Below are 17,585 nucleotides of genomic sequence, written 5' to 3' on the forward strand. Positions count from 1 at the left end.
GGCATGCTGCTCTGCCTCAGAATATTCTTTCTCACAGGTCCCCAGGGCACTGAGACCTGTGAGAGGGAGCATTAACCGTGGTGTTAGGAAGTGAGCAGGAGAAGCCCTACTTGTGCAGCTGACAGTGCCTTATGTTTTGGCTTGGGGTGGGTAGGTTTGTTAGTTATGATACAGAATGGATCCCATTGCGGCCAGAGAGTCACTTATGGTCCTCCAGGCACTAAATTGGGGCCTTCAAGGGCAACCGTGAGTGATATACATATTTTCTTCCTGTGCATTAAAAATGTGCTCCCTGAGACATGCCCTCAGATCCTGTGGCTTTGCTTCAGCTTTGATTTATCACTAGGGGGAGAAGATGTGGAGCAAGCAATGCTCCCATGCTTTCCCTGCTGCCTCCAGAGTAGCTTTGGTGTGAGCCAGGAGTGATCTGAACAGTTGCTGTCCCTTCTCTGCCATTCTGGGTCAGCAAATCCCTGGCACTGCAGAAGAGGGAAGAGAATGGTAGCTGTGGGTACTCCATTGTCTGCTTACCAGCCAGGCTAAGGGAGCTCTAGGGAGAGCAAGATAGGAGCTTGACTAGCTGTCCCTGAGCTTAGGAGAGAGCCTAGCAAGGGATGGCTCCCCTCCCATCCGCTACCCTCCACCCAGGGTAGTCCAAGAGTGGAAAAAAGGAAGAGAAGCTGAGAGCAGCATGGGGTCTTCTCTAACTTGTGCCAGCTGCCATGGTCCCTAAGGGACCACCTGCTGACTAGGGATAGCTGGAACATGCTGCAACCCTGCCCTTAACAAGCCCCATGCTCTATGCACCTTAGCACCCTCACCCCCACCACATAAATTCCTGGCAGGGGACTTGCAGATGACTTCTCCCCTTTTTATAGTACAGAAAATGAGAGATTGGGACGATGGGCTTCCTGAAATAAGTTTGGCCCTCAGGATGAAAAGATTGGACATTGCTTCTATAAAACATTTGGCTGCAATTCTGCTTTGTTCTGCAATGGAACGAGCTGAAGACAAATGTGTGTTCTGAATTTAAGTCCTCATTACAAATTGCTGCTGCATAGCAGTGTTCTCTGTGAAGGGCAGTTTAGAAAGAAGGGCCTGGAGACTGAACTAGAGAAGAATTGGGTTACAAGGCTTGGTGTACAGTAGCAGTTCTCAGCTGGGGTCCACGGCTTATAGGGGGTCTGTGAGACTTTTCAGGGGGTCTACCAAGCAGGGCCACACTGAGCCCCAGTACCCAGTAGCTGAAGCTTGGAGTCCTGAGCCACACCCTATGGGGCTAAAGCCCTAAGCCTCTGCACACCCCCACTCTCCGGACAGAAGGTCTGAGTCCCAGCTCCCCATGGGGCAAAACCCCAGAGCTCCAGCAGAAGCTGCCCCATGGGGCAGAAGTCCCAAGTCCCTGAGACCCCCTCAGCCCTGAGGGACAGAAGCTCCCACCTGCAGCTGAAACCCAGAGCCCTTCCTCCACCACCACCACCTGCAACTGAAGCCTGGAGCCACCCCTGCCCCTTACAGGGCCGTGGCATTTTTAGCGTATGTTGCGGGGGGATGGGGGACATTCGGAAAGAAAAAGGTTGAGAACCTCTGGTGTACAGGAAATCCTCCATTGTTTTCTCTGTAAGCATGTGCATATATCAAACAAAGTAATATGCTGTTTGCACTTTTCTAAAGTGTTGTTACATCTGTACGTTCCCTGTATTACTCAGCTGTTGTCTTCTCTTCCCTTATCTTTGCAACTTATATGAACAGGCAGGCCTCTCTGTCTGGGGTAGCCATGGGGGGGAAACAATTTTTTTCAAAGCTATAGTTCTTTGTAAACAACTCTTGCCTCATCCTCCTGGAGTTGTATTGCTCTGGTGGTTGAATGACAGAGCTGGAGAGAGAAAATTACAGTCCCTTTTTCTGAATCAAGCAGTGTGATTTCTATCAGACTCCCTCTTTTCAAAGCTTCTGTACATTCCTTTCTAGTTTCAGCAAGTTTCTGAATATACTGTTGAGAAAATATGCTCTTTCACTGCATACCATACCAGCTTTAGCTTTGTGTTCTATAAACACTGATGGATCTACATCCTTCTCATAGATTCGAAGGCCATAAGGGACCATTGTGATCATCTAGGCCAATGGTTCTCAATCTTTTTGGGTTCAGGATCCTACTCAGACTGCTTTCATCATGATGGCTGGGCCAAACCTGAGTGGTATTGGGACCCCAGAAGTTGCAGTCCCTAGATCAGAGAGGCAAGCCCAGACAACCACATGGGACAGGAGCTGCCATGCAGTGCTATAACTAGGCATGGTATGGTACTGCCACCCTTACATCTGCGCTGCTGCTGGTGGCAGTGCTGCCTTCAGAGCTGGGTGGCCAGAGAGTGGTGGCTGCTGACCAGGTGCCCAGCTCTGAAAGCAGAGCTGCTGTCAGCAGCAGGGCAGAAGTAAGGGTGGCAATACTATGCTTGCTGCAGGGCTTTTATACCCTACAACCTCTTTTTCATGTTTTTCTGTCTGTCTGTCTCTCTCTCTCTTTTCCCTCCCTCTCCCCTACCCCCACTCCAAAAAAAAAAAAAAAAAAAAAAAAAAAAAGGCTTTGCAACCTGGGTGGCTGGCCAGCTCACCCTGCCCTGGTTATGACCCTGCTGCCACATGACCTTTTGAAATATTCTGGCAACCAATTTTGGGTCCCAACACATGGGTTGAGAAACCTGTGACTTCCTGTGTAACATAGGCCATAGAGCTTCCCCATAATTATTTCTAACACTAACCTTTTAGGAAAAAGTACAGTCTTGAGTTAAAAATTGATGATGATGGAGAATCCACCACAATCCTTGGTAAATAGGTTCAGTGGCTAATTTACCTTCCCCGTTAAAAGTTTGCCTTGTTTCCAGTCTAAATTTGTCTAGTTTCAACTTCCAGCCATTTTATCATGTTATATCTTTGTCTGCTCCATTGAAGAGCCCATTATTAAATATTTGTTCCCTACATAGATATTTATAAACTGTAATCAAGTCATCCCTTAACCTTCTTTTTGTTAAGCTAAATAGATGGAGCTCTTTGAGTTTATCTCTATAAGGCATGTTTTCTAATCCTTTTCATCATTCTTCTGGCTCTTCTCTGAACCTTCTCCAATTTATCAACATCCTTCTGGAACTGTGGGCACCAAAACTGGACACATTATTCCAGCAATGGTTGCACCAGTGGCAAATACAGAGGCAGTGCCGGTGCTAGCCAACTGGGGACCCAAAGCAGGAATATTTTGCCCCCACCCCACATACTAATAATTAATAGGCGGCCCCCTTGAATTGCTCAGTGCTCTAATCAGTTGATTAGTCTGCTTATGCCTAGCGCCAGCTGTATAATAGAGGTAAAATAATCTTTCTCCTCCTACTCCAGATTCCCTTGTTTGTGCATCTAAGGATTGCATTAGCTCTTTTGGCCATGACATCACACTAAGAGCTTGTATTCAGATGATTATCCATCACAACCTCCAAGTCTTTTTCAGAGTCAGTGCTTTCTAAGATAGAGACCCGTCCATCCTGTAAGTATGGCCTACATTCTTTGTTCCTAGATGTATACATTTACAGTTAGCTGTATTAAAACCCATGTTTGCTTGTGTCCAGTTTACCAAGTGATCTAGATTGCTCTGTATCTGTGACTTGTCCTATTCATTATTTACAACTCTCCCAGTTTTTGTGTCATCTGGAAACTTTATCAATGACAATTTTATGTTCCCTTTCAGAACATTGATTAAAAATGTTAAATAGTATAAGGGGCCAAAAACAGATCCTTGTGGGACCACACTGGAAATACACCTGCTCAATAATGATTCCTCATTTACCATTACAATTTGAAACCTATCAGGTACCTAGTTTGCAATCCATTTCATGTGTGCCATGTTAATTTTATGTTGTCTGAGTTTTTTAGTCAGAAGATCATGTGATACCAAGTCAAATAGCTTAAAGGCTTCTTAGTATATTATGTCAACACTATTGCCTTTATCAACCTAAACTGTAATCTCATAAAAAAATACCAAGTTATTTTGACAGGATTTATTTTCCATAAACCCAGATTGATTTGCATTAATTACATTACCCTCTTTTAATTCTTCATTAATTGAGTCCTGTGTCAGCCTCTCCATAATCTTGCCCAGGATTAATGCCAGGTTGACAGGCCTGTCATTACCTAGGTCATCTCATTTGCCCTTTAAAAAAAAAAAAAGTACATCAAGACTTACTGAAAATCCACATTGAGATCCTCAGCCAGCTCTTTTAAAATCTTGGATGGAAGTTATCTGCTGATTTTAAAATGTCTAACTTTAGTAGCTTTTGTTTAACATCCTATAGAGATAGTAGTGGAATTAAGAGTGTTATCATCAGCATGTGATGAGACTATATTATCTGTTCCCCCACCTAATGCAGAACAGAGAAGTGTTCAATAAATATTTGGGTTTTTTTTCCTGCATTAGTATTGAGAATTCTACCATTCCCATCTACTAATGGACCAATACCATGCTGGGGATTCTTAAAACTCCTTATTTGTCCTGTGACATAGTCCAGGGGGTGAACTGGTGAGTCTGCACTCTTATCACTCTGATGTTAATTAGTTCCCCTTGAGAAAGCCGATGAGGGTAATCAGACAATCGGCTGGCCAGCTGAATGGGAGAAGGAGCCAATTACCCCATCAGACCAAGGCTGATAAAGAGAGAGGAAGGATGTGCCAAAGATGAGACTAGGGCTAGTTGAGCTCAGCAACATGGAGCCCTCAAGGGTGGGGGGAGAGACCGCTGTACCCCTCAGGTCCTGGAGAGAAGTCAAAAAGCACAGTTGGTGCTGTAAATAGATTGTTCACTGGGGCTGTTTAGATCTTGAATACATAATATCCTTTTCTAGTAAAAGATTAATTATTTTTATTAAGAGGGGGAAAAAGCTATCACAGATGCTAGCCACTGGGAATATGAATGGGTTGCTCAAAAATGAAGTTTTACCAGATAGGGAGGTATAATGGTCCAAATCAGGAAAACAGAACTTGCCAGACCAGGAATACCCTGATGTGGAAGGAGAGGAATCAATTTAATTACAGTCAGTGGATGCTATTATGACTACTCAAAGTGAGCTCTCGGCAATGGGAAGGAAGTCCTGGAAACAATGAGTTTTTCAGGGAGGCAGAGATGGCGAAATGTTTTTATAGATTAGAGATGTGCCAAAACTTTTGAGTGACTTAGTCATTTAAAAAGAAACACCCATAAATAACCAATCAAATTTAGATTAGGCTTTTAATATGGTGAGTGTAAATGTTCTGCTAAAAACAGGACCACAATATTCCCTTTTGACCTCTCTGTACCTGTTTCCACATCTGTAAAGTAGGCATGACAATACTTCCCTACCCAGGGGGAATGAAAATACTTTCTTACCTCCCAGCGTCGTTGTAAGTCTTAATTGGTTAATGTTTGTGAAATGCTTTCAGGTCATCTTTTGGGGTGGCTCTAATAGTACAAAGTCCTATTATTGGCATGGGATTTCATGACTAGCTTCTCTGTCTCTGACTCAGCTATTCTTCTTGCTTCATTGTGACGGGGGCCAGGGCTTGATGGACAGTGTGTCTCTGTGCGCAGCAGTCTAATTACTTTGCAAACTTCCTTAGAAATGGGGTCACCTGATCTGAAAGGGGGTAGCATTTCTGGAGCTGGTGCATTGAATGGCTAATTCGATTCCCCCCTCCCATCGTGTGAAGCGTAAAGCGAACAATTAATTCCCCGCAGGCGGCTCTCTCTCAACTTCCAAGGGGGAAGAAGAAATGTTACAATGGGAGCTGCACAGGGTTCCACCAGGAGCAAACCAATTGGACCTGCAGGGGGGAGGGAACAGGTCTGTAACAAATATTCTCACCCATCCCTGCTTCCCTTACTGCCTGATTTCCATTCAGCTCAGCGACGCTTCTTTTGTCCACTTCCCTGGAGGGTAAAGCTGCTGTGAAACAGGAGCTGTATGTGGTTAAGCGACACCCCTGCACGGAAAATGGTAGTGTGTTGCCCTAGAGTGGTCGCACTTGGCTATGGAAGGGTTAGTTACAGTTGCATCGTGGCTCTGGGATTAACAGCACCGGGGGGGATCTCGGGGAAATTATGGCCCAAAGAGCCTGAGTTTTAGAGTAGCAAAGTGCAGCTAAGAGACAAGCCTCTCCAAAAGGGAGGCGGGGTAGGGGTGGGGTGTGTCTGCATCTCCCCTCCCAAGCGCGATACCTCAGAGATGTTGGCCAGAGGAGGAGATCCCTTGCTGTACCCTGGGCGGGAGCTCTCGGCATGGCTCGGGGTAAGTGTGCTCTGTTTTGGCATAATTTCTCTCTCTCTCTCTCCCCCTCCTCTCTTTTAAGGGGGTTCTGTGAAGCTGGAAGGAGTTCAGGGGACTACAGCAGAGATACTGATCTGCTCAGCCCTGCTGTAGCTGAAACTTTCTCAGTTGGCAGGCACAGTTAAATCTATAGCAATAATTCTTTCAAAGAATAAAAAGCTGCCTATGAAGTTACTTGACTGTTGACAATGATAATTTTTCTAGCAACAATATCCTGCATTTGTTGACGTAAATGCTGCTCTGGCCCTGTTTTCCTCCCCCACTGGTGGTGAAACTCACTTTAGGATGCATTTGCTTTGTTAATTCATACCACTATAGGTTTACATAGTGCTTTACACTATACAAACAGAGAGGAATTGTGGATATGAGAAAAAAAGTTTGCAGTTATTATGGGCCTGAGTTAGGCTGATTTGTTCTGCTCCAGCAATCGTAGATCTATTTTCTAACTCTTTAGCAGCAGCATGGGTTAATGTTGAAGGATTATGAAACTCCTGGATTTTCAGTTTAAATCAAACCCTAATGAGCTTTGTTGTAATTAACATCAGTCCTGGAATGCTCTAAAATATGTTATGGTTTGGTTTTTTTTGGTCTGAGACTCAACTTCAATTGCTTGACTTCATGCATTCTATATTTTTAAACATATTATTTGTGCTCTGGACAAAAATAGTTCTTACTGGGAGCAGAGAACTACTATACATGTAAGCCATTAAATTAATTTTTTTTAAAGAAAATAATTTGCACATTTCATGCAAAAGTATTTAGTTTTTTTGCATTCTTCCAAACTAAAATAACTGACTTAAGTGTCGTACAATTAACTTTCTTTTTTGCTTTTAGTATACATGGATTGTGGGACTTGGGGGCTCAGGTGATTATTAGTGAAATACAGTTTCTTATCTCTAGTTTCCCAGTTAAAATATGACCAATGGCCACAGTAAATAAAAAGTAACTTGTTTAGTGATTTGTGAAATCAGTTGTTAGTCTCAGACCATTTTCTGTATGTTTTATGGTAGGATTTTTTTTCTTTGTTTTTTAAATAAGTATATAATATGTCAGTATAGTAATGTGGACACACACCAGGTGCCACATAAACTATAATTCAGTTTTCTTTCCTGTTTTAAAAAAAATAAAATAAAAACTACCCTTGAAATATTCAGATTATATACATAAGTAATCTGTGTAATGCTGTGCTTCCATTACTGTTACCCTATTCTCCCCATCCTACTCTCTTTGTTGTCTGCTGCACCCACCTGTTTCATCTTTCTAAATCAAGTTTGTAGTTTTGGGAGAAGAGATGATCTTTCACAATATATCTGTACAGCACCTAGCACAATCTTGATGTGGAGTCTCTGGGAACCACTGTAACAGAAATAACTAGTTACCTGTGCTGCTAGACTGAATATAGACATATAAACCCTTGTGAAAACCGACTGATTATCTTATCCCTAGGAGTGGTCCGTCTAGACTCGATTTGAGCTACACAGATCAAGGTGAGTGTTTAAGCTTGACCTTGCACAGCCACAGTGTCTGTTCTGGGAGCCCTGGGATCTGAAATCTCGAGATTGGCATTGTGCACAATGCTTGCTTTGTCACTTAAAAAAATAAAACAATTGTTGCATATATTCAATGTGAAAAATGAAATTATTCCTGGAATAAGACATTCTATGATGAGCTCAGTAGCCCACCCTTAAATCTCAGAAAAAGGTTCTGTGATGGAAAACTTTGACTAACTGCTGTAGAGCAGTTCTAAAAGCACAATTATGAATCAGCGTGTGAGAATTCAGATTTTTTTTTCCTTATAAGGAAACCATTTTGCTACATGAATTATTTTACCTAATAATACCACATGTTCAAGGTGTTATGGGGACCTGTGGAGTTTTGCATTAATTTAGGGAATCATGGAACAGTTTCTCTCTTTTCCAGCCACTTCAAACTGTTTAGATGGCAGAATGTGGCCTTAACGGGCCAACCGAGAATTTCTGTAGAGCAGATTACAGAAGAGTTCTCAGCTGGCATAAACCCCAAATACCCAACTACTACACCAACTTCCCTAACTTGTGTCCTTTGTACATCAGTGGTAAGGCAACTTCATTGGGGTTTTATGTAAATGATATTGTAGTATTTTTTTAAATTTGCTTTCAGATTAACTGAACTATCTCTTTGAAAAAGTTGTTCAAAATCCTAAATCACTGACAGAATTAATAAGTGGACTTACAATACAAATACATTCATTTTAAAACAGTATTTTGAAAATACTTTTCACCCGCCAGACATAAACTCAGAGTTCTGTGTTTTTCCTACCAGCATTGATTACATTGTTCTGTAAAGACTTCAAAAATAAAATAGAGAGGTAATACCAAATAACCAGGCAGCACAAAATGAGCCAATTTCTTCATCTTCCAAAAACATACCACTATCAATATTTGCTTCATCAGCAGCCATCCACAATATATGTGCCTTGCAAGATGTCCTGTTGATATACAGTCAACAGCAACAAAAGAGATTAATGCAAGATAGTCTTGACCTAATCGTTTCTTGATATAGCTGCAAGAAGTGAGATGTGTGTATATTCAGTTATAGTTTAAATAATGTACATATGCAGTATATGACATGTAATATATGGAGATATACCTATCTCATAGAGCTGGAAGGGACCCTGAAAGGTCATAAGTCCGGCCCAAGTACTGATTTTTGACCCAGATCCTTAAGTGGCCCCCTCAGGGATTGAGCTCACAACCCTGGGTTTAGTAGGCTGATGCTCAAACCACAGGGCTATGATGTTAGTCTTTCCTTTACTCTCTCTTCTCCAGTCTGTGTTGACAAGGCATTTCAAAGGCTCTTATCTGGTAAAATGTCACTTATAAAGCTTGAGAAATTTTGAGTCTCATGTGCTTGTCAGGGGAACGTTGGTCATCCAGTTATGCTGTCATACCAGGCTTCACAAAGAGATCTATGAGAAGAAAATTGTTGGCTTTTTTTTTTTTTTTTTTTTAAACTGTGCTGCTTTCTTCCAGGCTCAGCAGTTGGCTCAAATTATATCTTGTTCTCTGTTCCAAAGCTGACACTGCAAAATCTGTCTGCTATTGTGGAATTATTTGTTGCATCTAATGGCCAGGGTTCTTCTGCGTAATTCAGAATATTTATTTGAGATGGACCTATCTCAGGAGACATGAAATATTTTGGTTCCACAATTAAATGGTTTTATGGATAACCTCAATTTCACATGCAATAATCTAATCGAGTTATTCTAGAGGTAAAAATAAGGATGCTTTTAGATGTTTTGCAATATCAATTTATTTTTAAACAATTATTTACCTTATTACCATGATGATAGCTAAGCAAATCAATAGTGTATGTAACAAGTACGGTCTTGCATTCAGATACAACTGAAACCTTACATTTCTATAAGCTATATTTCTAGCTTAACACACGCATGTGACTGTTTATTGTTCTAGCAGCAGAGAATCCTGTGGCACCTTATAGACTAACAGACGTTTTGGAGCATGAGCTTTCGTGGGTGAATACCCACTTCGTCAGACGCAGGACTGATGAAGTGGGTATTCACCCACGAAAGCTCACGCTCCAAAACATCTGTTAGTCTATAAGGTGCCACAGGATTCTCTGCTGCTTTTACAGATCCAGACTAACACGGCTACCCCTCTGACACTTTATTGTTCTGTTTATCATAATGTTGTTATAGTGATGCTACAGTCATAGTTGAAGACATTTTCATTCTAAACTTGTTTTCAAACACTTCTAACTTTCCAAAAATATTACTTAACGTGTAATTATATATGTTCTTGGGCAAGTGTTTGATTTGTTTGGCTGTACTTCTGTTGGGCCACTTACTGAGTTACCAGATTTTTGTGTGCGCATTAGCTCAAACAGGATATATTTTTATTTTTATAATCAGCCTTTCTTATCAAGGACTGTTGCATCAGAGATACTCCTCACTGATGATATTATGCTTCATAGTTCCAGGGGTAGGGTTGAGACCAGAGGACTGGATTCTTCAAAACTGCGTATAAATGCTGTACTTTTTTGGTTTGTAAAATGAAAGGCACTGTGATTTCCACTTTCCCCATAGTCATGTCCTTTTAATATGCCACTAATTTGCATTTCTCAGGGCCTGATTTTGGAACCCTAACTCCTGGTGAGCAGTAGTCCCATGCCAGTAGTCCCATACTACTGATGTGAATAGGATCTACCCAGCGTAAGTAAGGCTTAGCTAACATTGATCGAAAAGACAGCCCAGAGAAGATGATCAAACAGAAAATAATGTAACATTCCAGTTCAGAGATGGGCAGGATAAAATTCTTGCCATTGGTAGTGAACTTTACCCTCCCTTGCCCTTCTCTCTAGTCTCTTGAGAAGAGGGGTGGAAAACCCAAGAATTTTCCATTTTGTTACATTACTCTTATCTCCCTCTCTCTCTGATCCAAAAGCACTAAGGAGGCTATTGGCAGAATGAGCATGTAGGTGAGTTACCCTCACAGCATCTCACGGAATATTGTCATAAGATCAGGCAAATGGAGGCAACCCTTGAAGTAATTCATTTTTGTAGAGTCCTAACATTAAATGTGTGTAAGTTTACGGATCAACATAATTTTAAATTAGTAAACCGGATGCTCCTATGATGCTATCTCAGAAGATTTAGTTCTTACCTAGCCTAAAGACTCAATGTAGGATAAAAATGCAGGTTCACTGCTCCAGGAGGGACCCTGGGGAGGAAATTTAGTCGTGGTTCCTTTTCTGCTCCCTTTTGCTCATGTGGGAGAAAGTTAATGTACTGCAGCTCTTTATAGGGTGTGGTTCACCTAATCCCCCTGCTTCATGGTAGCTGGTATGTTGAATAGGAGGTTGGGCAAAATCAAAGCTCCACATCCTTCATCCTTTCTCTGCCCACCTGCTTGGGAGGAGTGCGAGTACCTGGCATGCAGACTCTGTTTTCCCAAGCCCCCACACCTATAGCCTTGATGAGGGATAATATGATCAAGTATGGGGTGGGCTTGGTCCCAATCTAGCTTTTAAGTCAGTGTAATCTAAATCTAGTTAGCTGGTGGATGTGTGTAAAACCAGGCTCAACTTTCACCACTTTGGGAATTCTCAATTTGTAAACATGGACTGGTTCATCAGAAGCCAGGTGGATGTTTAAATTGATGAATGACTAAGGCTAGGTCTACACTGGGGGTGTGTGTTGAACTAAAATAAGCAACTTCAGCTATGCGGATAGCGTAGCTGAAGTCGGCATATCTTAGGTCGATTTACCTGGCCGTGAGGGTGGCGGCGAGTTCCAGAGTCAACGGCAGAGCGATTGGGGATCGATTTTATTGCATGTAGTGTACACGCGATAAAATCGATCCCTGATAAATTGATCAGTATTCACCGATCTGGTGGGTAGTGTAGACGTACCCTGAGTCAGGTTCATTGCTGACTCCCCATATGCAATCCCAGTGAAGCATGTGTAGAGCAAGCCCCTGAGACACCTCTGGAGGAAAAGTAGAGCTAACTGAGAGATTTTTTTGGAGGGTGAGGGGAGTCTGAACTACTGACTTGATGGGCCACAGATCACAAAATCCATGTGAGATGAGGCCAAGGAAGAGATGAAAATTCAGGAAGCAGTTTAAAGAGTGGCAGAACTGATTATACTTGCACAATGTGCTGACCAATGGAAACTAGCAGTTTGGTAAAGAGTTTGCTAATATATCAAACTCACACACTGACACATTCACAATTTTATCTTCTTCCTTTGGTTAGACTGCGCCTGCTGTTGCGAAGATCTAACAATTGCAGCACAAACAGTTTACAGTGGTTGATACAATAGACAAAGAGGTCAGTGTCTGAATTCTCAAAAATGGCAGAAGTTTTTTGTGGCTACTGCTCTAATTCACCTCTCTGCAAGGTGACTTAGTGTACTTCCATGGTTCATAATTATTTGAATTGGCCATGTCGAAGTACATATAAAGACATTAAATTAATTTGATAGTGTCAGTCAAAATGCCAGAATTATTTTCTTCCAAAGGTCTGAATTATTTGAGCAAAAGAGAGACCCTTCAAGGTTGATAAAGTTGATTAAAATTTTGTCTTTATCTGCTATGTGATTGGGGTACTGCCTCGCATGTGGTATGTATATTTTGGAGAGAACCGTGTTGTGAGTATGTAGTATTGGGTGGAGGTGGGGGGGGCGTGTTGGTCTTTGAACACTCTCTAAAATAAAGACTGTCCAAACCTAAAGAGAGCTAAACTGACTGCTTATAATCTGTTTCTTATTGCTACAGAGGAACACTTTTATAGCAACAGTAATGCCTGGAAGAGTATGGCCTATCATTCTTCTGTTAGTAAAGCTAGAAGAAAGGATAGGAGAAATGTTAATGGGAAAAGAAAATCTAATTTGGCTGGGACCATGCTGAAAAACTGACAATTTTGTTTTGAATTGTCTTATGTTATGACTGGATGATTAGGTATAAATGCTGACCTGCCTGGTTTTTATCCTAGCAATGAATCGTGCTTAAAAAAAAAAAAAAAGTAAGTTACTTACAGTACTACACCAATACCCTACTTGTTCTTTTAGAGCTAGTGGTTTTATTTATTGGATGATAATTTATGTAATGCAGGGTCATTGGAACTACATAGATGGAACTTTCTGTGCTAGTGCTGGCTATAGTTTTACTGCTTAAAGTATTGGATATTGATTTGTTTGGGGAGAGGGAACGTTGATTATTTTGTTTATCATTTAAGGCATAATATAATGGTACTCGTATTGTGCAAGAAAATCTACTTTTGGAGTCGATATCATACCAATTGAGCAAGAAGACTCTAAACTACTGTTGAGGGTCTTGGACACCCATGAGCTATTATATTAACTGAGGCATGTTTGTTTTCATTTACATTCAAGGATAGCATCTGTTTAAAAACCATGCTCCTGTTTGAACATGTTTACCTGCCCTCGTAACAAGTAACATATACAATGTCTATGAATAAAATAGTTGAGGGGTGGAAAAGTCCTTATTTCTATCTTAGTTTGTGTACTTTTGTGCACTTGTCAGTACTCTGTGCAGTCGGTTTTGCTGTTTTCCCTGATCAGTTAGGCCCTGGTCCTGCAAACATGTACTGGGTACTTAATTTTACATCCTGACTTAAATGGGACTACATTCCTGCTTGAAGTTAAGCTTGTGTGAAAGTGTTTGCAGGACTGGGGCTTTAAATTGTTTTCCCATTTTTTATGTGTGGGTCTCTTATGCAGCAACAGGGAGAGTAAAACAGTGTTTAAAATTAGAAAATATACTTGTGAAACCACAAGAATTGACAGGGAGACACAGGCAGTAACTGAAACTGCTTTTAACATTCGTTTTAATTTAACTAGACTTCAGTTTTATGGTGTCCTTTCAATCATGCAACCTTGTTGCAGTACATTTAAAATGAGATTTATATTATACTATTTTGTATAAGTGGTGCAGGATGAGATAAATGTAAGGATGAATATCAAGAAAGAGGAAACAAATTTAATAAAGAAAAAAATCTTAGATCTTTCCCCTTTTTTACTTAAGGGGCTGAATTTATTTTCCAACACACATTATAGTGTATTTAATTTCCAGGAAACCTTTCCAGATATCTTGAAGTTTTGCCAACACATCACTATGTTCATGGGGGGAGAAGGGGGAGAAAGGAAGCCAAGCTATTAATTTTGTCAGATCTTTAGCCATTTGAATATTATATTACCTGGCATGCCCAAATCTCGAGAAGCAGGCTCTTTATTTTCTGTGCAACTGCAACAGCATGATGGGGACATAAATAAACATGGCCAAGACTGTAAAAATACTACTTCCTTCACAGGAGTGAGCCTGTACCTCTCAGGACACTTATGACAATCAGTTCCTGCCTTTCTCTCTGATGATAAGCCACCATACACAAAGGAACAAAATTTTGAACAGGGAATGTTTTAGTTTCCAGAGGCTTATTTCTCAAGAGGAAGAAATGAGCCTCTATAAAAGATAAGTAATGTAAAATATTTTGGCTTTATTTTTTAAAACAGGATATAATTTTTTATTGGCTGAAATGGCTGCTGCTTTTTTTAGTTGAAGTTGTTCCACATCTAGATTGGTTATTTCCTGTTGGGGGGGAATAGAGGAACTAGTACAGCATGATTCTGTAATGGTTCTCGGTTAGAGTCTTGAAGAAATACAATGCATGGGATATTGAGGGTTGACCTGCCACTGCAACAAACTAAGCCACATTTTTGTCATGGCTTTTTAAAGTTTTCTGGTAGGTGTGATCTATTCCACCACAGCTATATTTGGATACAACCTGATCCATTTTTCCAGTGTAAAATAGTTTTTTATTTATATTGACATGGGGTATTTGTTGTGCTGGTATGTGATGCGCATATACACGCAGTAGAATTCCACTGTTTCTGAAGTAATGTCCATTTTCCAATTCTTTTAGAAATAAAAATCTGACTCAGTCTTTTTTTTCCTCTTCTCCTCCAAATTGGGTACAAGATTGTATGCGAATTTCTTAACTTGAAGTAGTACTGCCCAGGTATTGTCTCAGATTTTAAATGCCCAGAGTTCTGTATTCATTGCTACTTTTTTCTGCTCACACCTCCAGGTACAAACTCACATTTTCATGGTAAGAATGAAGACCAAGGCCCAAAACCTGTAAGCACTTGAATTCAATGGGACTACTCCCACTGAAAAAGTTATTCCTTGTGTGTAAGTGTTGGAAGGAACAGGGTTTCTTTCAAAAAATACAAGTTGCTTTACAAGCTTACAGTTAGAAGTAGGAACTCTTTCAGGTCATGGTTTTGCTGTGGGGTGAGGTTTTTGTGTTTTTTTTCTTTGTTTAATGTATTGAATTTAAATGTAATCCAGAATCCCAGAGCTCAGGCTGGAGCCTGAGGCCCCACTCTCTGAGTCAGCTGACCCAGGCCAGCCTCAGGTTTTTTTAATCCCTGTGCAGACATACCCTCAGAGCCCAGGTCAACTGACTCACCCTCGTGCTATGGGGCTAAAAATAACAGTGTAGATATTCGTTCGGGCTTGGCCTACAGCCTGGGCTCTGAACCCAGTAAGGGGAGGTTGGGTCTTGGAGTAGGGTTGCTAGGCATCCAGTTTTTGACCAGAAGGCCTGGTTGAAAAAGGACCCTGGTGGATCTGGTCAACACAGCTGACTGGGCCATTAAAAGTCCAGTGGGCAGTGAAGTGGGGCTAAGGCAGGCTCCCTGCCTGCCCTGGCTCTGCACGGCTCCCGGAAGTGACAGGCATGTCCAACTCCTAGGCTCAGGGTTGGCCACGGGGGCTCTACGTGCTGCCCTACTCCAAGTGCCAGCTCTGCAGTTCCCATTGGCTGGGAACTGCAGCCAATGGGAGCTGCAGGGGCACCTGCCTTAGCCCCACTGCTCCACCAACTAGGAGCTTAGGTAAGCCCCAGAGCTTGAACCCCGTGCCCCAGCCCTGAGCCCCCTCCCTTACTCAGAACCCTTCAGATGGGAGCCCCCTCGTACACTCCAAACCACTCATCCCCGGCCCCATCCCAGAGCCCTCACCCCTTCTCGCACCCTTGTCCCAGCCTGGAGCCCTGTCATGTACCCTGAACCCCTCATGTCTCACCCCATCCTGGAGCTCACATCTCCAGCTGGAGTGCTCAACCACCCCCACACCTATCCCCGTCCCAGCCTGGTGAAAGTGAGTAAGGGCTGGGGAGAGCGAGCGATGGAGGGAGGGGGGATGGAGTGAATGGGGGCAGGGCCTTGGAGAATGGGCGGGGCAAGAGTGTTTGGTTTTGTGTGATTAGAAAGTTGGTATCCCTATCTTGGAGCCCGTGCTCCAGCCCAAGCCTGAACATCTACACTGCTATTTTTAGTCCCATAGCGCAAAGCCGAATCTGTTGACCCAGGATCTGAGACTCCCTGCCATGGGTCTTTTTTGCAGTGTAGATGTACCCTGTACGACTTACATATGTATGACTTAGCGTCTGGACTGCAGCCATACATAGTATGACAGAGGAGAGAGAAATATGGGACTTGAGAGCTTGCTGGATGAAAGGCACTTCAAAAATATAGAGTGGGATTTTCAAAAGTACCAAAATGATTTAGAAGCACAAGTCCCATTTGTCTACCAGTGGAACTAATGCTCCTAAATCCTTAGAAGCTTGTGAAAACCTCACCATTAAATTATAGCCACTGTATTTTTGGCCCGAAAATGTGGCAAAATCTGCAGATTAGTCTAGAAAAGGTGACTTTCTATTTATTTGATCTATTCAGATTAAATGTAGGCACTCTCTAGTATTTTACTATCTATTCTGGGTGCTCTTTTATCAATCTGGAGGAATATTAGGTAGAGAAATAAGAAAAGTTCATAGATTGGCCTTTTTTTCTGGACTATAGCTTGAATAATTTTATAATATGCTATTCACTCAGCTACATTTCGAGTCCACTCTGTTGCAGAGATAATTAAGGAAAGTTGTCATTGCACTAGCATATTGAGGTTTTCTGGCCAAAAATAATATGCAGAAAAATCCAACCAAAGCGTGCGTTATTCTACGCCAAATCTGCTTTGTTGTTATCGTCAATGTTTAACCCCCCCACCCTATACTTCTAGTTTCCAACATAACTCTGCATATGAGAGAGTCTGTGTCCTGACTTCTGTAGCTGCATCATTGCACCATCTAGTGGAATATGGAGTGTATAATGTTCATGCCTTGGATCGGGACAAGAAGCTGTGCTCATTTATACCTGCTGAGGATCAGGCCCACAGTATACAGAAGTGATGTCTATATAGCTAATGGACCATTGGAGGGATTTGGGGTTTCTTATTCTATTTTTGGGTTTTAGCATTTAACTCTATGGTTCCTTTGGTCTCTGAAAAAAGAACAGGAGTACTTGTAGAGTCTGAGTACACTTCTGTCAATGCATTTAGGTTTCCATGTGAGAGAAAATTTCAACTCCTGTTGTTAAATTCTTCACTTAATTTTAACATATAGTGTGAGGAACGAGGGAAGGAAATGAGTTTTCTCTTCCATCTAATATTATAGACTTAATTTTGTTTTTCCCCTCAGTAATACACATCCCCAGAGATGGAAAAGTTTAAGTAAACATCTTTGGAAGGTTAATCCAGGCGGGGTGGGTGGAGAATGGAAAGGTAAAAGGGGATGGGTAGAGAAGGTAATTGTTAAGTAATATAAGAAACGGTGGAATGAGAATTCTGCAAAGAATTTTTTCTGAGTTTTTCAATGGCTCTTAGTGATTTT

The 17,585-nt window shown here is 41.7% G+C and overlaps 1 protein-coding gene across 8 annotated transcripts in view; it reads left to right on the plus strand.

The window, feature by feature from the left end:
• TJP2 (tight junction protein 2) overlaps positions 1–17,585 on the plus strand; it is a 96,760-nt gene that overhangs the window by 34,207 nt on the left and 44,968 nt on the right. Inside the window, exon 4 of one of the 8 annotated variants that reach the window (XM_032801837.2) lies at positions 3,388–3,532. The exons of 5 other annotated variants lie outside the window; for them this stretch is intronic. Coding sequence is in view for 1 of the 3 variants with exons in the window: in XM_032801834.2 (XP_032657725.1) it covers positions 6,240–6,302 (63 nt within the window). In the remaining 2 variants the exon portion in view is untranslated. Of the gene's footprint in view, positions 1–3,387; positions 3,533–6,204; positions 6,303–12,117; positions 12,171–17,585 lie in introns of those variants that run through there. 2 more of the 8 variants (XM_032801834.2, XM_032801836.2) reach the window with 2 other exon arrangements.

The sequence above is a fragment of the Chelonoidis abingdonii genome, chromosome 6 (assembly GCF_003597395.2).
Source record: "Chelonoidis abingdonii isolate Lonesome George chromosome 6, CheloAbing_2.0, whole genome shotgun sequence".
NCBI lineage: Eukaryota > Metazoa > Chordata > Testudines > Testudinidae > Chelonoidis > Chelonoidis abingdonii.